General features: G+C 44.9%; 1 protein-coding gene across 4 annotated transcripts in view; it reads right to left on the bottom strand.

The window, feature by feature from the left end:
* The window catches only part of CCDC30 (coiled-coil domain containing 30), a 103,346-nt gene that overhangs the window by 76,402 nt on the left and 10,237 nt on the right, over positions 1–16,707 (bottom strand). For all 4 annotated transcript variants that reach the window (XM_073603365.1, XM_073603366.1, XM_073603367.1 and 1 more), the window contains exons 2-4: positions 6,385–6,567; positions 3,899–4,019; positions 3,153–3,337 (exon numbers count right to left, since the gene is read on the bottom strand). In XM_073603365.1, coding sequence (XP_073459466.1) covers positions 3,153–3,337; positions 3,899–4,019; positions 6,385–6,567 — 489 coding nt within the window. The remainder of the gene's footprint in view (positions 1–3,152; positions 3,338–3,898; positions 4,020–6,384; positions 6,568–16,707) is intronic.

Genomic DNA, 16,707 nt, shown 5'->3' with positions numbered 1-16,707 from the left:
AGCCGGATCCTTAAATACTTGGGCATTATCCATTGGACAGGTTAAACTTTTATTTACTGAATGAAAACAACAATAAAAAGAAGGGGGATTTTTGCGGTGCAAGGCTAAATTGCACATCCCCTGAGGAAGCTAACAGCGAAACATGTCGGGCTAGTGTGCAATATTGCTACTTGTGATTTGTGATTCATTTCTGCATTTATGACCAAGCACCTGTTATTTTATATTGCTCCAAAGTTGCTTGTTTTTTACAAATATGTTATGCAATAAAATTCTATTTTAACTAATGTAAGCTAATTCTTTCTCTCTATATTTGGCACCGCAAAAATCCCCCTTCTTTTTCTTGTTGTTTTCATTCAATATAGGGATGAGGTGTCTAGCTTAGGGGTGTTATACCATCAACCAGACCAAAGGTTTGTTTTATTTACTGAAGATATGGCGGCGTCCACCAAATATGTCCCCCATTTCTTCCTGAACTTCTCCTCCATAGGGTACAAGACAGAAAACCTTTTTGGAGGCAAGTATATCCTGTCAGGGTGCTCCCAGTCCGCGTAAACCACCTGCTCCAGTAACGGATGCAAAGGGAACGCTTGGGAAATTTGCTGAGGTCGCAAAGATCCCAAAGTAGAACAGGAGAGTCCAGACTCCTGAACTGGGGGTAACTTAAACCCAATTCGTACCATCTCTAATAGAGATTGGATAAACAATTTTTGGGAATGGGAGGCTCTTCAGAGCCAGAGTCCTCAGCCGAGGATTCTTCAGCCTCTCCTTCCTCCCGGTCTTTTATGACCACCTCTTCCAAATCCTCCGCCCATTCTGGTTCCAGACCACCTGGACCCATCTGGCTATAAGAGTCCTGGTGCTCTAGTGACTCACCACTTGGCCCAGGCTCAGGGGAAGGAGATCTATTATGCTTCCTCCCCCCCGTGTTACAGAGGCAATCATGCCAGCTATTTTGCCCTCAAGGCCCGCTAAGGCAGACGCCAAATCATCCTTTGTAACATAAGCCGAGGCAGGTATATTGGTAGTGGCCACTATGCCTGACAAATGGAATGGCTCAGCCAGGCCAGATGCCGCAGGTCTTTCTGGAGAAACTGAGGCTGTATCAGCATGGTCTCCTGTTTTTTTAGAGGAGGGACTCTTACCCCTGTGCTTGCCTTGTTCCCTATACCTCGTTTTCTGGAAGACATTGCTTACACATGAGGAAGAAAAAGGAGTACTCCCCACAAACCAGCCTTTAACCTGTCACCACTGTGTCCAAGACCACCAGACTCACGTGCCCAAATACCGCTCTGTGTTGTCCACGCGCACGCCAGGAGCTCCATCCCTATAAAGCTTTAGTTTGAGTGTGAGCGCGCGCATCAGCGATCGGCGGCATGCGCGGTCCTGACGCACGCGGCGCATCCGCGACGCGCACACCGACGGCGCACACACACGCCGGCGGGGCGCACGTGGCGGGCACACATCGCGCTTGCGGCGCATGCGCACTCGCGCACGCCAGTATTCAAAAATACGCGCAAACTGGCCATCTGTAATCCCAAACACAGGCTTAAGGTTTACCAGCAGTTTTTTAAAGGGAAATATATCCATGTATATATGAAACAAAATCCCAAAGGGAGTACTCACCATCCCAAGCAGCAGGGCCTGTCTTACCAGGCCCAATCTTCCCCCATCACGGCGGGTAGCGCCTCTAAGGACCTTCAGGGACCGGGTCCCCCATATATTGGGGTCCACACCCCTGGATTTACCTTGGGCAGGATTGACCAGGAATACCAACTTTGACAAGGGTCCAGCGCCTATATAGGACACATTACAAGCAATACCTCATTGTTGAACCGAGGTTCGGGTACCATCCACTTTAGCTTTGTTATGCCATCTGAATGGATCCGATTATAACGTCCTCAGTGGGACATTCTTTTTTTTTTTTTTTGAAGAAATTTGAAGAGCTTCAACAGCCATGACCATCACCTTAAAAAAACTGAGGTAATTCTGGTATAGGAGGGGTTATATGGGAGGAACCATCTTACTATTGGTTGCCAGTGTCCAATCACCTAAAGGTAAGCGTATAACCCACATAGTCATTATTATGGTGCTCTGTGTCCCGTGATGTACGATAAAGAAACTAAGATTTCAGTTACAGTTTTTTTGATGAACTGTTTCTCACACCAGCAGTGTCCCATCCCCATCAGGGAGCCTGGTTTTGTTTTCCAGAACCAATATTCCCCAATATTTAGCCAACCAGATTCTGAAAGTATGATAAAACAGGTCTTAATTGTACGTGGTAAGCATATTGTCAATTTGCTGATTTCTACTTAGGTCTTGGTGTTGGTACTCCCAGAAGTTAAAGGCAGAAACCACATTCCAGACACACTAGTGATGCATTAACATGCAGTTGTGACCTTTGTTACAACATAAGAAACTGGCATTGTAGAGTCGGTCTACTTAAAATTCATCAACTTGGCAAGTATTAAAATCTGAGACAGCCAGGTCACCGACATTCCAAAAGGAGTTCACCAATGAGCAACAAAAGGGCAGAGACGGGAACGCCTTTGCAAAGATGTCTCCATGGGAGTTTCCAAACAGGTTAAGAACAAATTAGAAACACACAGAAAGGCAAACAGAAATTCTACACAAACTATATATTAGTATATTATTCCTTGACAACATACATTTGCATGGATTTAAAAAGCATAAATTAATGTTTACAACTTTGTCTTTGAATGGACTCACATCTACCTGCTCTTGGCCTCCAACCCATCCCTGCCATCTTAAGCCCCTCTGGGTTTTGGACTCAACCCATCCAGCCTTGACTTGGAAACTGACCCCTTTGCTGTTCATTTTTAGTCTCTGACTAGGAGACTTAGCCCCCTCACTGCCCCTATTCTATATAGACAATTGGTTTAGACAAGTTACAGAAAACAAAATAATCTTACTGTTGCTATGGAATATACTGTATATAGTGTACACCAAGTATATGATATAATCTTCTGATTCTTTCATGGTCCACTCTAGCCACTGAGGAACTAAAAATCAGAAGATGGGAAGACCTATTGTGACATGTAGATCATTAATAAGTGGGGCAGCCTATGGCTTTTGGTGGAAGCCATTCTGAACCAGAAAACTGAAAAATTGTAAGACCACTCCAGCAACTATACCTGTCGCTTCTCACTGCTCAGATTCTCTGAGCGGGAGTCCAGCTTTAGCTCCAGGGCCTCCAGCTTTTCCAGAAGTGTGGCTCTTTCCACCAGCAGATAGGCCACCTGCTCACTGGGGCTGCTTTGGGCGATCTCACTCAAGCCTTCTTGATCCAGCATCTCTTCAACTTCCTTCAACTGCGATTCTGAAATTATGCCAAAACAATAAAATTGGCTAAATTTCAGTTTATTCAGAGGACTGCTACCTTTTAATTAATACACCACAGTTCAGGAGAAATTACATGGACCTCATCATTCCCACTTCATTTAGTCATCTAGTTCCTGCTGAATGGCAGTTGACAGACTGTACATTAAAAAAAAAAAAAAAAAAAACACCTTTCTGCAAGTTTTCTTGAGTGAAAAACGCAGACAAAATAGAAATCTCCTGAGAGAATAAAAAACCTATGTGGCCGTAAAGGGCCCACCCACCCAAAACTGATACAGCATTTGGTAGAGTTGAACCATCTATAAATTCCTTTTGATTCTCTAAAGCTCTTATGTTGGGGTCTCTATGCTTGAGTTCCTGAGTCAATGTGGCAAATAAACACAAAAAAGGTGATTAAGTCTACCTGATGTGGTCGGTATAACAAACACCTACTATGTCTTTGAACAATTTCCTTTCATTAACTTTTAATGAATGGACATAAAAAGCAACATGTACATTTTTACATACAGTATATTTATACATATAAATACAAAGAACTCACCTTGTTGGAACTGAATCTTCTCAAGTTCAATCCTTAGATGGACATTTTCCTTCTCAAAGTCTGTGGTGAGGGCCTCCCTCTCCTCGGTGAGGCTCCGGATATGGGCCACATAGCTCTCCACCTTATACAGAATGATTAAGAATCATTAAAAAAAAGGCATATGTATAGGTACGTGGATATAGACAAAATAGATACAAGTTGTGCTCAAAGGGTTGCATCCCCTTGGAGAATTGGAAATATACAGCAAGAAAACATAAATAAGCATGCATTTCTTTTATTTTTTATGGGATTCATATTCAACTGTAGGTGATAGCAGAGTGGCACACTCCTAAAACGTTTAAACTAATTAAATGACCCCTGTTCAAAAGTCTGCATCCCCTTAGTTCTTAATACTGTGTATTGCCCCCTTTAACATCAATGACAGCGTGCAGTCTTTTGTAATAGTTGTGTGTGAGGCCCGAATTCTTGCAGGTGGTAGAGCTGCCCATTCGTCTTGGCAAAATGCCTCCAGGTCATGCAAAGTCTTTGGTAGTCTTGCATGAGCAGCACGTTTGAGATCTCCCCAGAGTGGCTCGATGAAATTAAGGTCAGGAGATTGTGATGGCCACTCCAGAACCTTCACCTTTTTCTGCTGTAATGACTGAAGGGTCAACTTGGCTTTGTGCTTAGGGTCCTTGTCCTGCTGGAAAGTCCAAGAGTCTCATGCGCAGCTTTCGTGCAGAAGAATGCAAATTGTCTGCCAGTATTTTCTGATAACATGCTGCATTCATCTTGGCATCAATTTTCACATTTCCCGTGCCTTTAGAGCTCACACCCCCCAAAACATCAGTGAGCCACCACCATGCTTCACAGTGGGGATGGTATTCTTGTCGCTATAGGCGTTGACGCCTCTCCAAACACAGCGCCCATAGTTGCGACTCTCAGTCCAGGTTACACTGTGCTAGAAGCTGTGAAGCGTGTCAAGGTGTTGTCGGGCATATAAGGTGTTTCTCACAACTCGACCATGCAGCTCATTTTTGTTCAAGTATCGTCGTATTGTGCTTCTTAAAACAACCACACCATCTTTTTTCCAAAGCAGCCTGTATTTCTCCTCAGGTTACCTGTGCGTTTTTTTATTTTGTACCCCGAATAATTCGTCTGGCAGTTGTGGCTGCAATCTTTATTGGTCTCTGACCTTGGCTTGGTATCAAGAGAGTCTTGAATTTTCCACTTCTTAATAAGTGGTTCAACAGTACTGACTTTGAATATCTTTTTATATCCTTTTCCTTCCTTATAAAGTTGCATTACCTAGTTACGCAGGTATTTTGACAGTTCTCTTCTGCGTCCCTTGGCTCGGTATTTAGCCTGCTCAGTGCACCCACATGAGAGCTAACAAACTCATTGACTTTTTATACACAGACACTAACTGCAATTTAAAATGCCACAGATGTGGGAAATTAACCTTTGTCATTTTAACCTGTTTGTGTCACCTTGTGTGCCTGTACCAAAGGCCAAACATTCCAGGGGATGAAAACTTTTGATCAGGGCTATTTGGGTGATTTCTATTATCAATAGGATTTAAAAATGCAAACTTTTGAGCACAACTGTATTTTAAAACATTTGGGTGTCAAGCCCCACTTCACTAGCTCTATGGAGATACAGGGTTTGAGACAACCCATAGAACACTGGCGGAGGGGCCTACAACTGTCAGCTTTTAGTCATATGGTTTAACCCTATTGCTGCTACAACTTTTTTTTGCACAAGTTTAAAAAAATCATTTTAGGCCTAAAGTTTAGTTAAAACCCCCAAACATTACATATTTTCTGAACGTAGAGAACCTAAAGAATACAATGGGGGGCAGTTCTGAATTTTTATATAACATGATGAGCAACAGGTTGATTTAGCGCAATGAATTCTGACTGTATTTAACCTAAAATAGAATTTTAATAAATAAATACATAAATAAATTGCAAAAAGGCATGCTTTTTACTATACGATGTCTCTTCTGCATTACATTTTTACCTGCCTGTTCACACTCCTGTATGCACAGCTCAGCATACATTTGTAAAATCTGCCGAGATACGTGTGAGAGAATCTTGGTGCAGCCAATCAAAATAGCCGAAGACTGGTACCCAGAAGAAGACTGTCCAAAGATGTCAGGGGCCAGCAGGGAACTCCTGGACACCACATCACTGAAGTGGAGGTGGGAATAGTTCTGCTTTAATGCAGTGATTTCCTATGGTCGTCAGCTCCATCTAGTGGCCATAACAAAGTATTTTTTCTGAAATGTCTCAATCTGAAAAAAATACCACATTATGGCCGGTAGATGGAGCTGACAATCAAAGGACATCACTGTATAAAGGAAAATATCGGCAGGGCTGGGTAAATGCTTGTCACATTCATCCAACATTTTTTTTTTTTTATTACAAATAGGCCCCAATATGTCAGAAGAAATAATCCCAATACCTTCACATCCCATAAACCTGGGATTACATCAGCACACGCACCTCTTTCATTTCTTCTGCCTGTTGATGTTTCAGCTCCTCCAAACTGTTATTTGTATCCAGTAGATTTCTTTCTGCTACTTGGTAAAGGTTCCACAAGAAGGTCAAATATTCTTCTGTGGAGTTTGCGGGACCCAAGCCTTTATCCTCCAATTTACTGACAATGTCCTCCACCTCATCGTGCACCTAATGGAACAGAAAGACATAATCCTGACTATCGGAAAGGAACATCCAGTAGTCACTTCTAGCTTAAAATTTCTGAACAGCAAACATACATGCATTGTTAAATATTTAATTCTGTAGCTAGAGGTGCTTTTCATACACATACTAGAAATTTATGAGCAGTGAACAACATTGTGATTACTAATATAATCTCATCAATAATAATAATAATAATAATAATAATAAAATTTCAAGCTAAGCAAAAAGTATTCCAGTTGGAAATAATAAAATTATAGACAGAATTACGTTACATTTCAGAAATGTATTTCTTATAATAATTTTTGTATAATATTAAAGCAGAACATTAGCTTTCTTTCCCCGTTCATCTCCCGCAACTGGTCCTAAGGGGACTTAAAGTGGCTCTAAAGTTAAAACATTTTTTATCTAAATGCATTCCTTACATTAAGGTTAAAAACACTTTTTTTCCACTTGTTGTGTGCCCCCCCCCCCCCCAAACACTTACTGAGTCCGAGTTTTGTTATTCCAGCACTGTGCCTGGCTGGATCTCTTCTCTCCCCCCTCACAAGCCTCACTGAAAGCAGCGGGAGCCATTGGCTCAGGGATATCTCCGCTCCAGGTGCATCAAATGGGAATGATCCTCTCCTCTTGGTTTAGAAGCCTCAGGTGCTGGCAATGTATATAGCAATGAAATTGAGAAAAATTCTGGACAGCCGCACTCCAAAAAAATTGCCTTTATTTGTCAAGAAAAATCAAAAATTACATGCCACAGCAGAATGGACAGAAGAGCTGACGTGTTTCACACTATCAAACTGCTTAATCACTATGATTAAGCACTGTTTGACAGTGTGAAACGCGGTCAGCTCTTCTGTCCGTTCTGCTGTGGCATGTAATTTTTGATTTTTCTTGACAAATAAAGGCAATTTTTTTTTAGTGCAGCTGTCCAGAATTTTTCTCAATTTCATCGGCAGCCATTTGCTGCTGTCAGTCAAACCCTGTGAGGAGGGAGCGGGGCGGGGGGGGGGGCAGCTGCGCTGTGTGTGTCTATGGATGTATGGATGCACAGAGCCCGGCTCGGGAGCAAGCATGAGCTCCCCCCCAGCACATAGCTTGCTATGGGGGCACACACAGAAAAAAAAAAAGGAGGAGCAAAGAGCCAGCAGGGGACCCCAGCAGAGGAGATAAGGGGCCACTCTTTGCAATACCATTGTACAAAGCAGGTAAGTATAAAATGTTTATATGCTTATTGGGATTTTTTTTTTACCAAGAACATATAACAGAATACATATTGGCCCAAATTGATAAAGAAATTCGATTTTTTACATTTTTTTCATTGGATATGTTTTTATAGCAGAAAGTAAGAAATAGTTTTTTGTTTTTCAAAATGGTCATTTTTTTTTGTTTATAGCGGAAAAAAATAAAAACCGCAGAGGTGATCAAATACCACCAAAAGAAAGCTCTATTTGTGGGAAAAAAAAGGACATGAATTTTATTTGGGTACAGTGTCGCACAATTGCCCAAAGAGAGAGAGAGAGAAAAAAAAAAAAACGTTTTAGTTGACATTTTTCTAAATTTTTAATTCTCTTAAAGCAGACCTTCACCCTAGAGAATATCCCGTTGTCTCTTTCTCTCTCCTTTTTTTTTTGCAGTGGGTGAACTGCAAGGGTGAAATTATTATTACTACTATTATTATACAGGATTTATATAGCACCAACAGTCTTCACAGCACTTTACAATATAAAGGGAGACAGTACAATTACAATACAATTTTATACAGAAAGAACAGGAAGGCCCTGCTCACGGAGCTTACAATCTAAACTGCCATTTAGGGTTAGGGTGCCACGGAAAACAGTTTTACATACCCATTCCTCTGTTTCCCTGACAGACAGCGCTCTCCTATTCTTCCCCATGCTCAGTGGACTGTCCCTTGGTGGCCTCGTGTCCAATACAGGACTAAGGGCTCTGTATTGGATTTGATGATGTCAGAGGGCTTCGGACCACTGGAACATAGGGGACAAGAGGCTGTCGGAAACAGTCTAGCAGCACGGAGGAAGCCTGCATGAGTGGAGGATCAAGTAAATCAAACTGCTTTTTGCAGCCCCCTAAACTTAAAAATAATAATAATAATTGTTACCCTTGCAGTCTGGGTGCAGCCCCACTGCAAGGGAAGAGTTTAACTTTCCCCATAGTTCCAGGTGTGATCCGCTACTTCTGGCAGTAGTGCAGTTACAGGCTGAATACGCAGCCTATCATTCAGTATAAGGGCCTGTATATCTTTTTAATAAACTCCACCATCTAATCCTCCTCCTATAACAAGTCTGGTGTTCTGGAATATTGTCTATTCTGAGACCCAGTTGAGAGCTGGAAATAGAACAGAGGTGACGTCACAAGATTATATCTTGGCTGTGTTACCATTCCTCTGTTTCATTCCCTGGGAGGAGGCTGCATTTCTAGAATAGGAAGCAAAGTTGGAAGGAAACACAATCCTCTTTAAAGCAGAACTTCACTTACAACTCCCCTGGACTAAATTACATTTTTTTTTGGGGGGGGGGGGGGGCTGATTTTTATCAGTACCCCCTCCCACTTCCATAATCCTCACCTAGGCAAGGATGACATCCCTTGCCCAGCCCCCTCCTGGACCAATTGCTGTGGGGAGCAGGCTGTGGTTGCTCAGAAAGCCACAGCTGGACCCTGTTTCCAAGATGGCGGAGCCAAAGACCTAGAGTGGGGAGAAGAACCAACTTAAATTTTTTTTTTAAAGCACCCCCTCCACTGCCACATTTGGCACTTTTTTTCGGAGGGGGGGGCAGCTACCTGGTTTCGACAGTTACTTGCTCCCACTCCTGGGTAAGATCACCACAGTGATCTAAAAAGCTGCTGTGTTTGGCCCCTCCTTCACCCCACAGCCTTTTGGGACATGCACAGGTCTCAGAAGACTGCAGGACCATTCACAAAGCATAGCGCGAGTTGCGCATGCGCAGTACAGAACCAGCTGTGAAGTGGGAAAGCTTCACTGCAGGTTTCCCTTAGTGAAGATGCCAGCGTCTGCACCCAAAGCCGATTAAAGGATTGGCTCGAGTGCAGACATCGCTGGATCCCTGGACAGGTAAAGTGTCCTTGGGACACTCTAAGTTTCTCTTTAAAAATTTCCAATAATATCGGGAATTCTTCTTTAAACAGTTGCATTGGTTTAGCTTAGACCAATGAAAGTGTGTACTTATTGAACCGATATATAAGCTGGAAATCAGTGTGGTAGACATCAATTCTCCAGTCATCTCCACTAGCTTCTGGGTCTTGTGCCGAGCGGCTGTCCTGCTGCATTGTAAACACAGAATGTCACCTGCATGGCACGAGTACCATTCGCAGAACACTTTGCATTTTCTCAATGAAGGCAAAGCATTTTGTGATTGGGTGAGGTGGAGAGTGAGATGTCACTACCTTGCCTCTCCAGCTCATCCCATCAGAAGACGCTTTGTATTCATTGAAAAATTGCAAAGCGATCTTGGAATGGCGCGCATGCTGAACAAGTGAACTTCTGCATTCACAGTGTGGTCATTCAGCACAGCTCCCCGAAAGCTAATAGAGCTCACTGGAGTAATGATGTCTACTACACTGATTTCCAGCTTTAAGAGGGATCCCACAGGTATGGTATATACATAGTTAGAATGGCCAAAGCTTGACCAATGTAACTAAGTAAAAAATATCAATATCAGTGTAGCCACTGCCAAAGTGGGTTACAAGGCATGGTGGGCGCAATGTAGGTAGATTATTGGGCGCCAGACGCTTCTTCAATGCAAAGAGTTTCCCCTCTACCTCCGACCACAACAGGTTCCCCGACAGAACCGTTACTTTTGGTTGGACTGCAAGCCGCAATACCAACCCTACGCTGCTCTCTTGCTTCTGGATAGGCCCTCAGACAGCCTAGCAGCCAGATGCCCCCGGGATAGGCCTCAGGCTCTGGCCTAGCAGCCCGGGACAGCACAACACACGTCCACCCAGACAGCTGTCCAGGTAGCACAGAACCCCGATCACCTGACCTCACCCAAATAAATAGGTGCTCCCAGCAGGCCAAGGGACCCAAGAAAATTCCTGCCCATTGTCCTTGCAATGCCCTTGTCATCTAGTGACAGAAGAGAAAAGTGCAGCAATTCCAGAATTAGGGTAAACTATACCTGGCAGGTAAATTTACTAGCAACCATGGCTAAACATCAGGGTGCTACATCAGGAATTATTCTTTAAGGCTGGGTTCACACCTCCGACGGATGCAGCTCACAGCAGGGGTCTGGTGCGTCTCTGTTCTCCGTTTCAGGGGACAAATCAGGGCCGAATTTTTGCCTGAATTCGACCCTGAAACAGAGCCAAAGATGCACAGCGTTCCTGTGCAAGCCACTCCACAGCCGCAATGGAGATACGTGAACCGGCTCTATAGGGAGCCGGTCACAATCATCTGTCATGCGAATTGGATGTGGGGAAAACCGCATCCAATTCGCATAGGTGTGAACCCAGCCTAAAAGGAAAACCTGAGCTATGTCCAAGCAAGACAAAGCAACTGGTTCTCTATAATATAAACTTCCACAGCTGCATATATTCACCTTCATTTTACTCCTTTCCGCTGCCGGGAGTGAAAACAAAGCTACGGGTCACCTGAGTCTCTGTGCTTTAACAAGACCTGTCATTTAAACCCGGTATATACCCAGTGTTACAATATGTGAAATTAGGATCTAGAACACCTACAGAATAAAGCAATGTACTCTGCTCTGTTTATCAATTATTGTGACTTGTTATTGTTTAAGGGCTCGAGTACACCAGACCCATTGGGCTGCACTGGGCAGTGGTACCCAACGCATAGACAAGGCAATTTGCCGTACGTCCTATTGCTTCATTTCATACCAATGCTTTGTGTCAGTCTGTGCTGAAAAAAATAGACAGACAATCTGACATCCTAAAATACATTAATGTGCATAGCGGTAACAAAAGTGCAAGTTAAATAAAATTTTTTTTTAAAAAAAGGGAAAAAATAAAATAAAAAAAACTATCAAAAAACAAAACAAAAAAAAAAAAACCAAGGTTCCACTGAACCACTTGGCTTAGGATGTTTGTCTAGGTCAATTTATTTTTGACCATTTATAGAGCTTTAGAAAAGCTCTAAAAGGAGTACTAAAGTGATGTTACAGTAAGTAATAATAAAGGGCATTAAAGTGGATGTAAACCCGAATTTTTTTTTTTTATATATCATACTGTAGAGTATAAGATTTCCTATCATTTGAGCCCAGTCTTGCCACACAGAGTTAATCCAGCTCTGAGCAATCCTCTTTTATTGTTCAGTGAGATAAATATTGACAAACTGAGAAAAACTTTGTCAAATACTCCCCCTTGCTGTGAGTGACAGCCTAAGACACATGCATTATTTTTGAATTCCCTCCCCATTGTTGTCAGTGGGAGGAATAGTGCCCCATCATTGGGGCCAGTTGGAAGAATAGTGCCCCCATCATTGGTGTCAGTGGGAGGAATAGTGCCCCCATCATTGGTGTCAGTGGGAGGAATAGTGCCCCCATCATTGGTGTCAGTGGGAGGAATAGTGCCCCCCATCATTGGTGTCAGTGGGAGGAATAGTGTCCCATCATTGGTGTCAGTGGGAGAAATAGTGCCCCAATGCTGTGTCATTGGGAGGAATAGTGCTCCATCATTAGTATTAGTGGGAGGAATAGTGCCTCATCATTGGTTTCAGTGGGAGGACTAGTGCCCCATCATTGGTGTCAGTGGGAGGAATAGTGCCCCATCATTGGTGTCAGTGGCAGGAATAGTGCCCCCCATCATTGGTGTCAGTGGGAGGAATAGTGCCCCCCATCATTGGTGTCAGTGGGAGGAATAGTGCCCCCCATCATTGGTGTCAGTGGGAGGAATAGTGCCTCATCATTGGTGTCAGTGGGAGACTTATGTCTCCTTCATTGGTGTCAGTGGGCGGACTAGTGCCCCATCATTGGTGTCAGTGGGAGGACTAGTGCCCCATCATTGGTGTCAGTGGGAGGACTAGTGCCCCATCATTGGTGTCAGTGGGAGAAATAGTGCCTCATCATTGGTGTCAGTGGGAGGAATAGTGTCCCATCATTGTTGTCAGTGGGAGGAATAGTGCTCCCGTTATTGGTGTCAGTGGGAGGACTAGTGCCCCAATCATTGGTGTCAGTGGGAGGAATAGTGCCCCACCCATCATTGGAGCACAGGTGTGTCAAGAGGAAGGTCTCTCTGGAGCTCCTCCAGGTGATCGGTGTGAGAGGGGAGTGGTGGTGAAATCTCTCCCAGCTCTCCTGGCCCCTTTCTGGGGAAGCCATGGAGGACAGCGGGGCCTCTTCTGCTGGAAGCTCCCAGCCATATCCTGGGCCATCAGGTGACATACCTGCCCCTGTACAAGCCATGGCTGGGGATCTCTCTGCCCCTGGTGAGGGTGAAGGCTCAGAGGCAATTCAGGAGCGAGTGGTGGCCGGCATTAAAGTCTTGAATAGGGAAAGAGACAAGCTGTACAAACTGAGAGCGGAGCTGAAGTGCTTGAGAAGGCAGCGTGAGGGCTTGCATAGCCAGAAACGTGGGTCCATGGATCCGGAGATCCAACTGGCCAAGGTCCGGGTGGAACACCAGGAGACCATTGTGTCCATGATGGAAGGCAGAGATGGGCCCTTCAAAGAAAAATTCTGCAATGACAGAAGGTTTACGAGGATGACAAAAATGGAGGTGGAGGAGGAGACCCCAGTTCTGACCCCCTGCCCCCTCAGGGAGAGGTAAGCAGCCCCATGCCTTCCCAGGACTCAGGAGGCATGCTCAGGGTAATCCAGGCAATGGAGTCTCCTATGCGGGGGGGATCAGCTGGTGTTTCATGAAGAGGACATTACTGATAATGTGCCTGACAAGGTAAAGCCTGTCAAGCCCCATGTGGTGCATAAAACTGTTTTTGTGACTGATACTGACAATGTGCCCAGTGACAATCAGGCTGCTAGTCCTATGTGTAGCAATGCTGTACCTGCTGATGCTGCAGTACAGCAAAGTTTGCATTTAAAAAAATGACATTCCTGCAGAGGAACTGCAAAATTCAGCAGAACCTATTAACCCCCCTTTAGCTGAGTCTAAAGCTGTTTGCCCCACAGCTGCTGAAGACTCTACAGCACAGCTTCAGGAGACAGCTGGTATTGCAGCAGAAACTGTGACTTTTCCTGATGGGAATGTGAATGTTTGTGTGACTGATAAAAATCATCCCAGTACAAGTGTGATGGACAGTCCTACCAACTCCGTTCAAGCAGTGAATAATAATAGTAATGTACAGACTACTATGACATCAGTGTGGGGCCTTGGCCCTGATAAACCTACATTTGCTCAGGTGGTACGCTCTGCTCCTGGTAGCTCCACTCCCAAGCAGAGTTTCCCCCTGCAGCCTACCACTTTGGGCACCCCGGGATCTGGTCTTGGGTCTCTGGCTTCTGCTGGGGGTCCGAGAAGAAATGTGGTAATTCTCAAATGGGAAGGTGGTGCAATCCCTCCAGCATGGCGTGCAGTGGTGGATTTGATTTTGGAGATGGGTTTTGGGGCAAATGACCTGTATGCTCTAATACACATAGCTGGGACACGGGATTATACCATTAGTTTCACCAGGCCAGAGGGTCTTGACCTGTTCTGGGAGCAGGTCTGAATGGGAAGGTCTGGCCCCAGTTGCAGTTTCGCAAAGGTCAACGGTGAAAAAGATAACCATCATACACACCAATGAGAGTGTTCCTGCTCGGGACCTAGAGGTCTGGTTAAGGAACTATGGTGAGGTTTTGACTAAGCCCAGCAAAATCCTTGATGAGCGTAACATCTGGACTGGGGGTTGGTCGGTTACAGTCAGGTTGCCCAGGGATGGGAATGTTGTCCGTCACCTGCCCTCCTCAGCTTTTATAAGGAGGGATAGGATGACTATTTTCTACCCTGGTCAGCCGAAGCTGTGTCACCGCTGTGGAGAAAAGGGGCATTTGAGCTCTTCCTGTTCAGCCTTGATATGTTCAGTGTGTTGGGGTCAGGGTCATATGGCTAAAAGACTGCACCGAGATGATCAGGTGCAACCTGTGCCTGCGCCTTGGCCACCCCTACAGCAGATGTCCTGAAGCCTGGCACAATATGGAGAAGGAGGTAATTGATGACATGTCAAGGCTGGACAGAATGGAGGGTGAGGCCCCTGGTGTACCATCCTCCTCTGTGGTGACTGACTCCCCTGGTCCTGCTCAGGATCCCTCCCCAGTTTTTGATCGTGTTAACCATGAGTACCTGTGGTTACTCCTTAGTAAGTACGGTCTGCCGGGTGGTTTTGTCGGTTGGTTGAAAGTCTTGTAAAAGGGGGCAGAAAGCTTTCCTCTTGTTAATGGTTGGGTTGGGTAGTCCTTTGTGGTTGGCTCTGGAGTGCGTCAAGGTTGTCCCCTGCTCTATCTGATTGCAATCGACCCTTTCATCAGGAGGCTAGAGAGCGGCATGTTGTGTGGGGTGCCAGTGGGGCTCCCGGGTGAGCCGCCTTTGAGGGTTGTTGCCTATGCGGACGATGTGTCGGTGATTGTCACCGGGGCTGATGAAGCAGAGGAGGTGGTCTCTCTGACATCACGGTATTCTGAAGCATCAGGCTCCAAGATCAATCAGGAAAAGAGTGAAGTTTTCTGGATGGGAAAGGAAGGTGAGGGGTTTGATCTCCCGGACACCTTTCCAGTGCCCCAGGAAAGAATTAAGATTCTAGGCATTGAAGTTGGACCTGGCGATTATGGCCTCAAAAACTGGGAAGGCAGCCTGGAAATTGCCAATACTAAAGTGGTCAGCTGGAAGAGATGGAAGTTATCTATGAGGGAAAGGGTTGATCTGATTAAGACTTACCTGATTCCGATCTTCTTGTATGTCAGCTTTGTCTGCATCTTGCCAGTGTCTCTCTATGCTAGGGTCAGTAGTGTGTTCTTCCAGATGTTGTGGGGGAACAGACTGAGCCCCATCAAGAGGAATGTCACCTATCTATCCAGGAGGGAGGGTGGCTTAGGTATGGTCAACCCAGTTCTTTTCTTTTCACTGCTTTTTCTCAAGTTTAACATTGGTAATATGCTTGCAGTGGAACCTCCTGGATGGGTAGGCATTTTTAGATCTTGGTTTAGGCCTTTTGTGCGACTTTGGGAAGAAGGTGGCCAAGTGAAGAATCTCAGGGGTCATCGTGGTCAGCTACCAGCCTATGTCGCTCCGTGCCTGAAGTTATTACGGCAGTGGCGACTGTCGGCTGAAGATCTCAGATCGGTTCCGAGGAAAGTCCTTAAGAGTCGAGTCTTGAGCGAAGTCTTTCATGACCCACTGGCCTTAAGGGATTGCCCAGGCCCAGTTTTGAGGGCAGGGTTAAGACTTATTCATTTGGACAGAGTACTCCCTAAATTTAGGGATCTGGCCTGGTTGTGCTTCCATGGGAGGCTCTATGTTAGGGGCAATTTGAAATTCCGCAGTGGGATGGATCGTAGCTGTCCTCGGGAGGAGTGTGCAGGTGAGGAGGAGACTATGGACCATTTTCTGCTTCATTGCCCTTTTAACATAGATGTGTACAAACAGGTGGGGCGGGCCCTCTGTGTTCCTTTCCTCTCCAGGCTGGGTTATGCTGAGTGGGTGTATGGAACATTCAATACCGGTGGGGTTTTTTGTTTGGATACACTTTTTCTAGTTAGCCTAGTAGTCCGTTATTTCACCTGGAACGTACGGTGTCAGGTCAGCATTTGGCATAAAATCCTTCCTGTTGAAGTGGTGGTGTATGACATTTTGCATGAGGTGGAGAAGATTCGGGTACTTGAGAGAGACAAGCGGAGTCCGGGGGCTTGGTTCAAGGCGTGGAGGGGTTTCAAGCCTCCCTGACTGCCAGGAGTCTCTTTCCCGGGTGTGGCTGTCTGTCTCTTATCACCCTAGATTATTATTTTTTGGATTAATTTTTGATAAATGGCTGCATACATAGGTGATGAGTTGTGCCTCTTAGGCCCCCTCTGCTGCTTTATGTAAATCATTTTGGTAGTGGATTATGTATATATTGTATATATTCTGAACATGGATGTGTATTCCTTGGATTTCTGTTGAAGTTTTGTACTATGGTTTTGTTTTTTACTTTTGTATAAAATTGGTTGC

This window comes from Aquarana catesbeiana, linkage group LG10 (assembly GCF_042186555.1).
Source record: "Aquarana catesbeiana isolate 2022-GZ linkage group LG10, ASM4218655v1, whole genome shotgun sequence".
NCBI lineage: Eukaryota > Metazoa > Chordata > Amphibia > Anura > Ranidae > Aquarana > Aquarana catesbeiana.
Note: the sequence above shows the minus strand (reverse complement) of the source record. Positions and strands in the feature narration are given on the sequence as shown.